The following is a 13,747-nucleotide window of genomic DNA, read 5'->3' as shown; positions in this document are numbered from 1 at the left end:
TCATTGAACATTTTTGTATTGTAGCATATGCAAATGTAATAAATCTGAATACTGGAATGAATGTACATGCATGCTGGCAAGAGATCACTCAGCATAAAAAAAACAGCAACTGGCAGTTCATTGTATCCACTGACGAGGCTTGACCATATGAAAGCAAAATGCATTTGGATTGTATGAACTTATTGAAAATGCAACTATTAGCAATAAAGGTTGAGTTTTTTCTTCGTTATTTGTTTCTAAATTTTCTTTGTTATTTGTTTGCCTAACTGAATCTCTCGAAGTTGGATAAAAAAAAGAGTATTTTTACTTGTTTTAGTCTGGAAATAATCTTGTCTTTATTTTTAGAATTTACAATTTTTTTACTTTTATTAATTGATCAACATTTATAATTCAATATAAAACAACTTTTTGCTATTTTGCTAACAAAATCTTGTATTAAAGTAAATTAATGATAATGTCATTACTTTATGTCAATGTTTAAAAGTCAGAATTTCTTTTACAAAGTTCTGTTACCACAGAAAAATTATAATCTCTCTTAAGGGAAGAAAGTTTTAGTATTTTTTTGCAGTGAATATGCTACAATATATAAAACATTAAAACCTCAGATTAAACAGAATATAAACAATCAAAAATTAATTTTCACACACAACTGTGATATTATATAAATCAAAAATGGTGGAAAGTGCCATATCGTAATAGTTCAAAGGTTTTGTTTGTTAGAAAATGTATACATGTGGAATGCTTCTAAACATTTGCTAGATATAACAGGTATGAGATATGCTGACAATAGTAAATCAAAGTCAAAATTATCTGATAAATAAAATCAGTGATATGATGGTTTTATCTGTTTTAGATTTTCCTGGATACTGCCAAAATAATGCTTTACATACTATCACAAATATGCCATCAAATAATTCAAAAATAATCCATGTTCAATTTAGATTACAAATAGCCAAAGCCCTTTCTAAAAATTTAAGCAGCAGGAAGTAAAGAGGGAGATCATGTAAAGTGCTTGCACCAATAAATGAAAAAATTTAACCTCTCATAAAACAATCAAAATAATAGAATGAGAACTAAAGTCTAACATTAATGTCATAACTAAAATTGAAGGAGTGCAGAATATGTCTGATCACACAAATAAGTTTCAGGGGAAATTAAAGCAGTCCTGGAAACATTTGTGGTAGACAAAATTATTACAGCAGCAGCCACAAAAAAATGGAATAGCATCTTGGCTAAACTTATAGACATAGACTGAGGAAATTTGCCAAAATGCATGGCTCGTGTTTTAAAAGTGAAAATGAAATGTTGTTGACTTTGTTTTTGATCAATTCAGTCACTTGTTACATCACTGCTTAGTTACACAGTTATGCACACTTGCAATAAAGACAAATCTGTCTCGGTTACAGAGCCACAGTTTCAATTTTTATGAAAAACAAACTAAAACAGAGCTTTAAAAAGAACCAAAAAAGAGATTCTATTTTTATTTCATAACTCTTTTCTACACTATTTAATGGGTAAAATTTTGTGTTGGCTTGAATTTAAATGAAATAATCACTTCTCAGTGCACAAAATTTTCAAATTAATAAACTGCATTTAAAAACTTTCTGAATTTTCTCAATAAATAAATAAAGAGAAATTTTTCCACCATTTTATAAACATCATCATCTTTTATCTTTTATAGATTTATTATGAAATAAAAAATATTAATGTTGAAATATATTTTAAATCATCATAAAAACATGGTTACATTTTAAATGATGATAATTATAGTAATGAAAAATTCAGTCAAACACTCTAAAAGTTAATGCAGTTCTTAAATAAGTCTTCAAAAAAAAAATGTTCAACATCGTCATAAATAAATTTTGCATTTTTGGATGCCAAAGACCATTAATTAGTACTCCTTGCTAAAAATAGATTATTTGTGGTTCAATTTCAATTTTACTTTTATTAATCAATGCAAGTTTATAATTGTACATGGTATCCTGTAATGATGGCATATGCTTCTTTTAATTAGAAAATTTTTAAATTAATTAATATAAAGTTGTCCCTTGAGAGTCCGACATTTTGTAATTCGACATGCTCAGTAGTCCGACGCACTTCCCATCAAGGTCACCGTAGTCCCCGTCTTCGAAATGTGAGCACAGTATGTATATATTTACATATGTACATAATTAATCTACCTACATTCTGGCATTTAGTTATAATGTTTATAAATTACTGCACATACTGTATTATTTATGCCTACACATACTGTATGTACATTTATTGGTTTCCATATTTCTTTTAATAAACATGTTTTAGTTAACCGAAATGGGTGTTTCATTTCCATATTAACCTAGGCAGCATTTTACTCATAAAATGTAGGAATATTGTAGGCTACTGCTAGCAAAACAATGCCAAATATGTAATCACTTTTGGTAATCCGACACCCCTTTGGTCCCATACCTGTCGGATTATCAAGGGGCAACTGTATTCAGTTTAGGTGTTGTGCAGCAAATATGGTAGGCCTATTTAACTATTTGTATGATTTAATTTGAACTTTTAAACTACATAGTAATATTTATTAATTGGTTTGTAAACTGTTGTTTTATTCTGTGTGCAATAACTTTCAGAGATAATTTTGTGTATGTTCAGGAGAAATTTTCAATCCTGTATTCTGTACCTCTATAAAACATCATCACACAGATATGCAGAGTTCATGGAAATGCATATTTTGCAATGTTTATGTGCAAATTACTTAGGAGCACTTTAATAACTTTCTTTTGTGAACTTGCACGACTTGACTTGTAATTATCTTCTGTGAGCCAATTTTTTAACTTCAGTAAATGTTCTTTTCATGTTGTTATCGTGATCAGTTTTTGAATATTCCTTTCATTGTCAATAAATTTATTTTTGAAAATGTATGAATTTATTTAAAACTTTAGATAATTATGAATCAGTAATTTTTTTCAAATGTAAACTGATAATTTTATGTAATATGAATGTCTAAAACAAACAATTATTATAATAAGAAATAATACAAATAAAATAAGAGAAACATAACAAACATAACATCTTTCAGAATAAATCTGAAAACTTCATGATCTTGGATATAACTGCATAGCACAAAACTGATTACAGAAATGACAAATTTTTAAAAAATTATCAAAATTCATAATATATATACAACAAAACAGTAAGAAATAAAATTTGTAACAGCAGATTTTATTCCTTATTGTTGGGGTGCAATTTGAAAAAATTGTAGACCTATAAATTCCCACTGTTGTCTGTTTGTCCTTCCTTAATCTCAAGAACAATTGCATAAATGAAAGACCAGACATGGAAAGCTTAGGAACAGGAGGCCCCAGTTAACTATATATGAACTTCTGATTTGCATTTACATTATTTCAAGTTTTTCTTGAAAGGAGTTGGATAGATGACTGGCATGACTCCATTACTAACAGAAAAGTATGATGTACAGGGGCAAGATACTACTAATTTGAGACAGAACATATTTTTTAAATTAAATAAATTAAAAACTGCAGCATGAAATTGATGTCGTCACAATAAATAATTTCTTGTTTTTAATAAAATATAAAGAATATATTGCAACATAGTAGAAAACAGAAGTATGAAGTGTAATATGACAAAAATTAGAACAGAATATTTCTACCTATGAAATGAAATAAACTATTCTGTAACCATGGTAACAAACACACCAACCAAAAGGTGTGTTTGTTGCCATGGTTAGTGCAGTATCAATTTACTTTCATAAAAATTAAGCAAATACAATAAAACTATACAGTTTAACCTGATTATATCATCATCAGATATAACAACAACCCTAATATAACGTCAAATTTTTATCGGTCCCACAATTTTACTATACTAGATAATGTTAAAAAATCCACTTGTACCAACATAAAAACCTGTTTTAACGTCATATTTGAAGCACTCCCAAATTTACAAAATTGGATTACAAATTTTATTTAACAAAAAAAATACTATGTGTTCAGGCCTAGGGTCAGAGTTCACTTTCCTAGAACAACTGTGGGTGGTACTCTCTCCACCTGACTTCAGTGGGGTGAAATTCGCCACTTTTAAACGACATGACGATTGGTTATTACATACTCATTTTAAAATTACTTTATGCTAAATTGTTAAATATTCTATTATTTTTAATTGGCATACATTAATTTAACCTTTTGTTGTCTTTTGATTCAACATTATTCCCAAAACTGGAAGTTCTGCCATTATTGAAACTTAAGACAAATAGAAATTTCTTATAAAAGGTAATTTTTGAAATTTTAATTACATCGATGTAAACTTAGACATAATAATGTAAATAAAGTTTATTTAAACATGTAGTTTGCATTTTTATACATATGATGATAAATTATTACTATCATAATAGAACCATGATATTCTTGTAAACAGGAAGTCTCAAAGTGCACAAAAACATGGTGGTATCTTAATGGAAGGATATAATAGAATCGTAAACTTGAATGATAGGCTTAGAACAAATTTTAAGAAATTCCAGCAAGGCTCCCACATATCATAATAGATACAGTATACTGTATTACCATTAAGAAATAATTTTACGATAATACATATGATGTTAAATTAGAATGGAGTTTATAATAGATTCTTAAACACACTTGGTACTTTTATGGGACTGAAATTATGACCCTGCAGATAACGACACTCGGTTATAATGTCAGAAAATTGTTGGTCCCATGGATGACGTTATAAACAGATTAAACTGTATTTCCAAATTGAAATTTAAGCTTTAATTCCACCCACAGATCATTCCAATGTTTGTTACTAGACATTAGCTTTATGAAAGAACAGGCAGACAGACCCAGCATTACCTGGGATAGAAAAATAAAGTTTTTTAATTTTCCCATTGGTTAATAGACTCAAAGAATTGTCTAAATATATTTTATATTTTGGTAAAATTGCTGATCATATATATATTTGAAAAATAAATATCATAAAAAATAACTTTCTAAATAAACAGTCACATTACAATAACCATTTCACATAATTCTGACTACTTTTTGTAGGCTTACATAACACTGACAGCTGTCTCACCAGATATGCATATTGCAATACAATAAAATTCACTGCATTTCTAGTAAATTTTATTCTCAAAAAGTTATGTTAAAAACAAATACTCCTTATTTAGAAAACAGATTTGGTCCTTTGTTACTGTTAATATTTACATAAGTGCACTAAATTGGACCCGAGGAAAATTTGTCAAAGGGGAGCTATATTCCAAATAGTAGTAAAAATTTCTACTCCTGCCTTAAATTTTGTTGAAAGAAATGTCTTAAATAAAATTAGAATGAAGCAGAAGTTGAGTTAAATTAGAGCATCTCTTGATTTTGACAAGGAACATATTAATATAACTATTTTTTAAATACAAACATTCAAGATCAATTAATTAACAAATTAAAACCTAATATAAATAGCATCTATATAAGATGCAAAACAAAACCAAAACTGCAATAAAACCAAAGTTTATAAGATGAATAATTTGACAAAAACAACTAAAAAGCAAATGTAATATAATATAAGACTAGATCTTGAGCATGTCTGAATGTTTGTTTTCTTAAATAAAAATCTGCAGTAAGTAACAATGAGAACAGCAATATATTAACCAATAACTGTTAAGGTAAGAGAGTACCTAAAAAGTCACTGTAAAAATTAAATTCAAATAAATAAAAATATAAAAAGTTTAAAATTTTGTGAGAACCACCAGTAAGGCAATTCACATACTTTGCAGGATGGAGTTAAATTCCTGATACTAAAAGTGAAATTGAAGGGTTGAGGCAGTGAACCCCACTCCCTTGACACCAAATGTGAGAACAGGGTTGTGAGAGAGGCTGCTCACCAAAATGCAATGCAGGATGGTTTATAAGTAAATGAAATCAAAGGCTGAGTGGATGGTAAGGTCACTCACCTATAGTAAAGTTCTGACACCAGTTAAGATCATTGTATTATCTTAACTCGCAGTAGAATGATACTCTAATTTTAATCTGCATGGCTAATCCAAGTGGCAGGAGTGGATGTCTGGTCAGAAATGGAAGTAGGCTTAAAATAAATTATACAAACTATATTTATTTAAACAAAGAATACACAAACATTTTAGATTAAATGACCTATAAATCTAAGGCTACATAAGTTTCCTATCTAACAATCTACATCTTTCTAGATTGAGGGAATTTACATAAATCTTATATTTATCAGATGTAGTATGAGAACCATTATCTTTGCTTCATTCTTCGCGGCTAGTAGCATGTGGAACTATGACTAAAAGCCAGTGTGAAAGGTGGCGTCCACCTTTTATAACAAACTGATGGACCAATAGAAATTGTCCACAATTTGTTCATTCACTGCTAAACTTTTGTTTCTACAGGAACTCTAACTTCCTGACTCATAAGAAGAAAGATGTTAAATATTGATAAATTTTTATCCTTCTTTCAACTTATAAAATATTACAAATTTAAGTATAAATGTTCTCTATCAAACTCTCGGTTATCACAATTTCATTACATAGAATTTAGTAACTTTATCTTTTTATTTTAATTTATATTGAAAGAAGTAAGTTAAATAAACATAATGCAAATATCACAATTTGTACACCAGACAGCAAAATCTTTTTTAAAATAAAACAAAAAAATCTTATTCTTCAATAAATCAATCTAATTGTGCAAAAATTAAGTAAAAAATACACACTATATTTTTTGTACTATACTAGAAGTAGAGCATAGATTAATCCATCCCACTTTCAGTTCCACTCATTGCTAAAAGAAATCATCAATGACTATACTACTGAAAACTTACATGCAGTGTTTGTAATCATTGTTTGTACGTACAAGACTAAATTATCACTATATGGATTATGTATTACACATCATAACAAAAGTTTATTCTGTTATATTATCATTACATTTCCCTCGGCAATGCCAGATGCCTAGACTAGGATCAATATAAAAATCAACTATTATAGCTTAATATTAGTCATTAACTAATTTCAAGAACAGGTTTTAAAAAAATAATTATAAACAAACCTAATATGTTTTTTAATTTGAATGTTCAAACAGCACACAAAAATTTATCTGTGCTAATGAAAATAAAACATCAATTACCTCAAACTATTCATATGAATAAAATCACTCATAAAATACCATAAATTTACAAATTTGGAAGAACAACCTTTAATATATGAAAGCAATTTGCAATTTCTATAATTATATTCTAAATAACAAAACACATAAATATGTTATAATAAGTTATTAATCAAATTAATACAGAAATGAAACAATTTATAAATTTTAAAAACAAAATATAAATTATGATAATTTTAAACAGAAAAAGTTACTTAGTATAAATGATATCTACATATAACAAAAGTAATCTCTTACATTTTTAGTAACTTGTTCTAAAAAAAAAAAACTAATAGTATATTAAAATTTGACAGAACTAACTGAGCTACATTAACTAATTACTTATATTATTTGAATCATTTAACATTTAAATATTGTACAATAGACAGCAAAATCCCTTTTTTAAAATAAAGCAAAAAATCTTTTAATCTCTAAAATTTTTAAAAAATAGTTAAGATAAATGAAAGATTTACAAATCTGAAAACAATTAAAAACTAAAAATAAAATTTTAAAACTTCTGGTTTTTTTAAAATATAGTTTTATGTAAAATCACTATAACATAAATTTACTAAGATTTTTAATTAAATAATTATATTAAAATGACTACTCGAATGTCATAAAAATTTTTATAGTCAATTGTTTGTTAAAACTTGCATGAATTTCTAGAAAAAGTATAAAAACTGATCTGAGTCATAATTTCAAATGAGAACAAACATATATACTAAATAAAAATGTACTGTTATTTTAAAGAATTTAGTTGTTCAAAACTTATTAGTAATACTAAAATTTCTCTGATTTTTCAGACTTTCCAGGTCTGAAAATTTACTTGGCATTTTTCTATTTTGAAACAGCCAATAAAATAATATTTTTTCTGAGACAATAATTAAAATTCCACAGTTTTTTAAAGTTAAATATACAACAAAAACATGGCTACAAAAATGTGCTGAAATCCATTAAATGGATTAATAATTAAGATGGATCTCAAAATGAGATCATTTGAGTGGGATTTGGTCATCAAACACATAAGTGCAAATAGAGACCTTATTAAAATTTAATTCATATAATGTTGCCTATTTGCAACTTTGTTCAAATGCTCACCGTTCGTTCAAGCTCATTTTAGTAGTATTCTTCAGCAAAATCTTTGTGATTGGAGCAGCTGCCATTTCTGTGGTATTAAAGTTAAAGAAAAATGTTCTTAATAGCAATTAATACTAAAAAGTCATTCAATTAATTTTAATTAAGTAAGTAAACTAAATCAAATAATTTATAAAAATATGGTATCTAAAACAATATATGATCAATCTAAAAACAAACTAAATTTTCAAAATAAAATCTTAAAAGTAAAAGAAATAACAGTTTATATATCTTGAAGATAGTCAAAAATGAACTGAGTTTTTTTACCATTATTTTTCTGAACAGTGCACACAAGCTTTCAAACATCACTTTCAAGGTACTGTAAACCATACATTTCTACCAACTTCCATACTACTTGTCAAAGCAGTCCTGAAAGCCATTTTTACATGATTTAAAGACTCATTGTTGCAACTTCCACATTAAGCTGATTGTGCCTAGTTAATAAATATCTCATCAATGAGGTTATAATGATTCTTCAATCTTTTTGTTTCCTTAAAGTTGTCCTGCAGACTTTTGTTTCCTAAAATGATAGAGAAATTGAAGGATTGCAAATTCCGATCAATAGAAGAAATGGAGGCTATAACAAGAACCTCTTGTTATAAAAAAATAAATACAGAACTACTTTACAAATATTGACAGTAGTTTAGGGATGCTGACAGAAGCATATAGCTATAGTACAGACTTATTTTGAAAATAATTATGTATAATGAAATTTGTGGCAAAAGTTCAGTTTATTTTTGACTACCTCATATATTCTCATGCAGGCAATGTTTAAAAGAAAAATATTTTGGAATATCTAAATTTTTATAATTTATTTATTATTTATCTTTTGTTATTGATATAAATACTCCCATACAAGAGGAAAAAATGAAACAGAATTTATAAAATAAACAGTCACATAATAATCATCATTTCTCATCATATAATCAGATAATAAAATCAGTTTCTTCCATAAAGATGACTTCAAGTCTGCTAGTAGTAATACATCATCTGCATATAGAAAACAATGCAGCTCATCCATGACATTTAAGTAAAAACCCCAAAGATCAGAACAATGAAATATCTCTGAAAGATCATTTATAAGCAAAATAAACAACAAAGGACTTAGTGGTTCTCACTGGGGTTAAACATCTAGTAGATATTATGCAAGTAGAATTAACAGGGTCTCCTTTTATTTGGTAACTGGTAATAGAAAATAAATTCCTAAACAAAATAATGAAAGATCTAGAGTCCCACATTATTAGAGTTTTCTCCATAATAAATTAAGGTTAACATTATCAAATACCTTTTCTATATAAATAAAAAGTGAACAAATTTTCCTCCTTTTCCTCAGAAACACATATTGAATTAAATGGTTAAGAATGAAAGTATTATAAATTGTCCCCCTGATCAAAGGACTCTTGAAATATTGAGATAGCAATACAAGTATTCCTTGATTAATGCAGTTAATTAATCTCTCAATGCTACCATGTATATCAAAATTGAGTTAATCAAATGTGATATCTATAGTAAGTAAAGAAGCTGGTAAAACCATTATTAAAACTTCTGCAGTGTATATAAAGAGATTTCTGCAATTAATTTTGTACATTAACCAAAACTGTATTAAGCAAGGGATACCTGTATGCTCATTTAGCCATTTTATTATCTGATTCAATAATAAACTAGTAAACAATTTTCTAAAAACGTGTTCAGCAATGTTATTGGATGATAATTACATAGATTAGTTTTTTCACCTTTCTTATAAATCATTCTTAGTAAAACTTTCTTCCATATCGCTGGATAAACCACCACCTCTTTAATTTTATTAAACAGACTAAGAATTTCCAAACAGACCACTCTCAGCAATGATTGAATAAATTCATTTTTCAATCTCTCCATACCAGGAGATGAACCCTTTTTCAATCTTTGAATTTCTGTTTTTCATTTGTCAAATGAGAAAGGATCATCCAAAAGAGAAGAAAAATTATCATAATTCATAGTCAGCAAGAAACTCCACACTCAGGACTATGCAATAGAGACATCAGCATGTGACCAAGCATTATGTTATTGAACAATGACTGTTTGCAGCTCTGCCGTGAAAGGCAATACATGAAAGTGTGCAATTCCTGAACATACTGCTATGCCAATGGTCGGAAACTGGTGACCCGTGGACCATTGATGGTCTGCGAAAAAATTTGGGTGGTCTGTGGAGAAATTTGAACATTGATCAACTGAAGTATTATAAAAGAAATGCAAAATGCTTAGTTGCTTTTTTCACTCATTAGGGTTTTTTTATTTGAATCTAAAACCAAAAACTGTTATCAATAAATAATGAATAAGCAATATTGTGAATGCAATCGTCGTCTTTCATGGGAAAGAGCTAAAAATCCATAAACTTATTTCAAACAAGCAGTAATAAACTTTAGGCTTTCATTAATTTGTTATAATTAAACACACGAGTTTCATATTAATATAGTAAAATTGAACTTTTATTATCATTACTATACAGATTTTGTATCATTTTAAAAATTTGTGATAGTGGTCCACAGGATTCAAAATTGTGAGTTTAGTGGTCTGTGAGGTCAGGAAGGTTGCTAACCGCCGTGCTATGCTGTCCTTCATACAACTACTAGGAGCAACCAACTAACATACAAGATGGACATCTAAATCAGCATACTAGCAGTGAGCACAGTATGCTACTCAACAGTAAAAGTAGAATTGAAATATTGCCAGTAATCCTCCATACCCCAACAGAGTAGTTATCTGTCTTCAAACAGAACTGGTATTTTATGCTAAAGATAACATGCTGCAAGTCTAATAGTCTATGCTTTTGTCATTGCATCACTGCAAACAGCCAATGATGTTAGGATGCTAATAGCAGGACATAATAATCATTGTGCATGAATATTTGCTTCTGCTAATCATTTGCAAAAGGTATGGAAAAATACAGGGTTCTGTAGCAAGGCTTCCCATATCTCTTGATGAAGGACAAAGATGCCACTATAGCATTTCATACTTGTCACACAATCAGATTGGCCGTATTCAGCAGACTCAACAGTTGTAACTGAGCAAATCAGTAGGTGTTACGTAGCAACCTGGATCTGCTGAATTTTGAGTGATGTCGCATTGAAACAAAGAGCCTCATTGGCCAGTTTCAGCTAGTGATAGGTAGCCTAAATGAAAGACACTACAAATGTGACATAAAAACACCAAACATGTTCCAAAAGAGCACTACTGTAGAGGGCATTCAGCAGAAAAATACTCAACAGCTCCAGAACTGTTGAGTCTGCTGAATGCAGCCATTATCACTCTTCCAGTGATCTATATAAGGTGTCCAGAGTCTGCCACCCATATCCACTGTCATCATCAGTCAAGTCAGAATAACCAAATGGCAGGAAATTAGTTGAAACAGCCATCTCTCAGGTTGCATAATTTCTGTGCTGTGTTATATTAATACAAGAATGGCTGTTGTTTGAAAACCTCCAAACAATGAGTTAACTGAAAATTCTGAATGCAGTAAGCCTCTGCAAGTCTTTTCATAGGCTAATTGTGTAGCAATTTTAAGGAACTCTGGTAGAATTACCTAAAATGCAATTGATTCATGTCTAAGACAGTTATGTATCATTTTGCAAAAATCATACAATTCTATCTGGTGTGTAACTTGTTTCCCTATCAATGAGAGTTAATCTTCACTTAAATTTATGTAGAGAAACAACACTTTGTTGCTACATCTAAATTATTAATAATAAGCAACAAGCACTTTTGATGTAATTTAGACTATCTTCAGGTCCTCTGCCATTAGAACAGAATACATTATCTGTTACATATAATGAATATTTGAATTAGTAAATGAACAATATCACAATGCTAAACTGAATCACAAATAGTTCATCAGTGATGATAATTTTTTTGAGTCATATGCAAATGATTAAACTTTCAACTCCTCTCTCATATAACAACTTTAGAAAAATATATTTTGCTAAATACAATTAATGTTTTAAAAAAATTGTGATTCTCATATGAGAACCACATTTAAAAATATAGTGTATGATATAGCAATTTTTTCAATTGTAATAGTATCATGGATATTTTTCTAAACATTCTCAGCCATCTTGAAATGTATTAGATTTGAAATTACATTTAAAATTATCATTATCAAAAATAAACAATCACTCATATTTAAATTACAATTACAGTAAAACCTGCTAATGTGACCACTGAAGGGACCAGCTCAAAGTGGTCACCTTATGCAGAAAGAGGGATGTAGATGTTCTTGAATGAAATCACTTATGTAGAAATAAGCAAAAAGCCTAAATATAGGTAATTTAATATGAAATATATAAAACATACAAAACAATTGAATATATAGTTGTCTAAACAAAACTCAAGAATAAAAAACAATGCAACAAATTCAATTTTTTGTGAGAAACATCAATCTTTGATTTCTTTATAAGTTGGTTTTTTAAAATTTCATCAGCTACAATTTTCTTTTCTTTTCTCGATATACTGGCATAACAACCTCAGGAGTTATTGAAAACAAACCTCACTTTCAAATTAAAAATCCATACAAAGAAATTTAGCAATAAGCAAAGAACACACAAAGCTAGCTCACTTTACTGAACAAAGTCAAAATATGAAACATTCTGACATGGGAAACTTCAAAGGCAATCAAATGTGATCATTATCATAATGGAAATTTAAAATTTCCCACCAATGCAGCTGCTAAAAATTGCACAGCATCACTATGTTGTTTTCAATTTATGATTATTTAAAATTTTTCAAACTCATTTCTTTACTAAGCTTCCAGAATAAATATTTAAAAAAATTATAAGAAATTTAGTTTTAACCCCTTATCCACAAACTATAATGGTTTCAAATATTTTATATTTGCAATGTAATCAATACAAATTGAATGACATTCTTTAAAACTGTTTGCTTTTATGTTTCTTTTTAATGGTCACTTTACCCAAGATGATTTATCTTGGGGCATGACCAAAGTGGTCAATGGTCACAAAAGACAGCAGCCACTATTTGCAGATATATTCCCATTGCAAAATGCCTTATTTTGCAGGGACCAACTAAAGTTGTCAACTTAAGCAGGTTTCATTGTAATATTTGAAAAATGTTATAATGTTCTCGTTTACACTTCTCAATAAAGGTACACAACTTCTTGTAACAACTGTAACACAACCAAAAAAAAAAAAAAAAATTATTTTCTTCACACTGTAAGCAACACTCTGGCACCCAACACTCAACAAAGCAGAACACTGATTCTCCACTGAACACACCCCAGTCAGTAATGACCCACCACATAAAGGAATGTACTAATTCCTTTGTTCTCTTGTTTTAGGCGGGAGAATCTTAAGGGATTACAAAAGACACTCCAGAGTCACATGACAATTTCCATTTAGTTTTATATGTCAAAACATCAAAATGAATTTATATCACAAATTAGATTTGCACAAAATCAAATAATAAATCAA

General features: G+C 28.6%; 1 protein-coding gene across 1 annotated transcript in view; it reads right to left on the bottom strand.

Annotated features, from left to right (window-relative positions):
- LOC136985169 (chromatin target of PRMT1 protein) overlaps window positions 1-13,747 on the bottom strand; it is a 40,251-nt gene that overhangs the window by 25,259 nt on the left and 1,245 nt on the right. The window contains exon 2 of the mRNA XM_067282377.1: window positions 8,250-8,316. Within this exon, the coding sequence (XP_067138478.1) occupies window positions 8,250-8,314 (65 nt within the window). The 5' untranslated portion in view covers window positions 8,315-8,316. The remainder of the gene's footprint in view (window positions 1-8,249; window positions 8,317-13,747) is intronic.

This window comes from Centruroides vittatus, unplaced genomic scaffold (assembly GCF_030686945.1).
Source record: "Centruroides vittatus isolate TY-2023 unplaced genomic scaffold, ASM3068694v2 contig_955, whole genome shotgun sequence".
Classification (NCBI taxonomy): domain Eukaryota; kingdom Metazoa; phylum Arthropoda; class Arachnida; order Scorpiones; family Buthidae; genus Centruroides; species Centruroides vittatus.
Note: the sequence above shows the minus strand (reverse complement) of the source record. Positions and strands in the feature narration are given on the sequence as shown.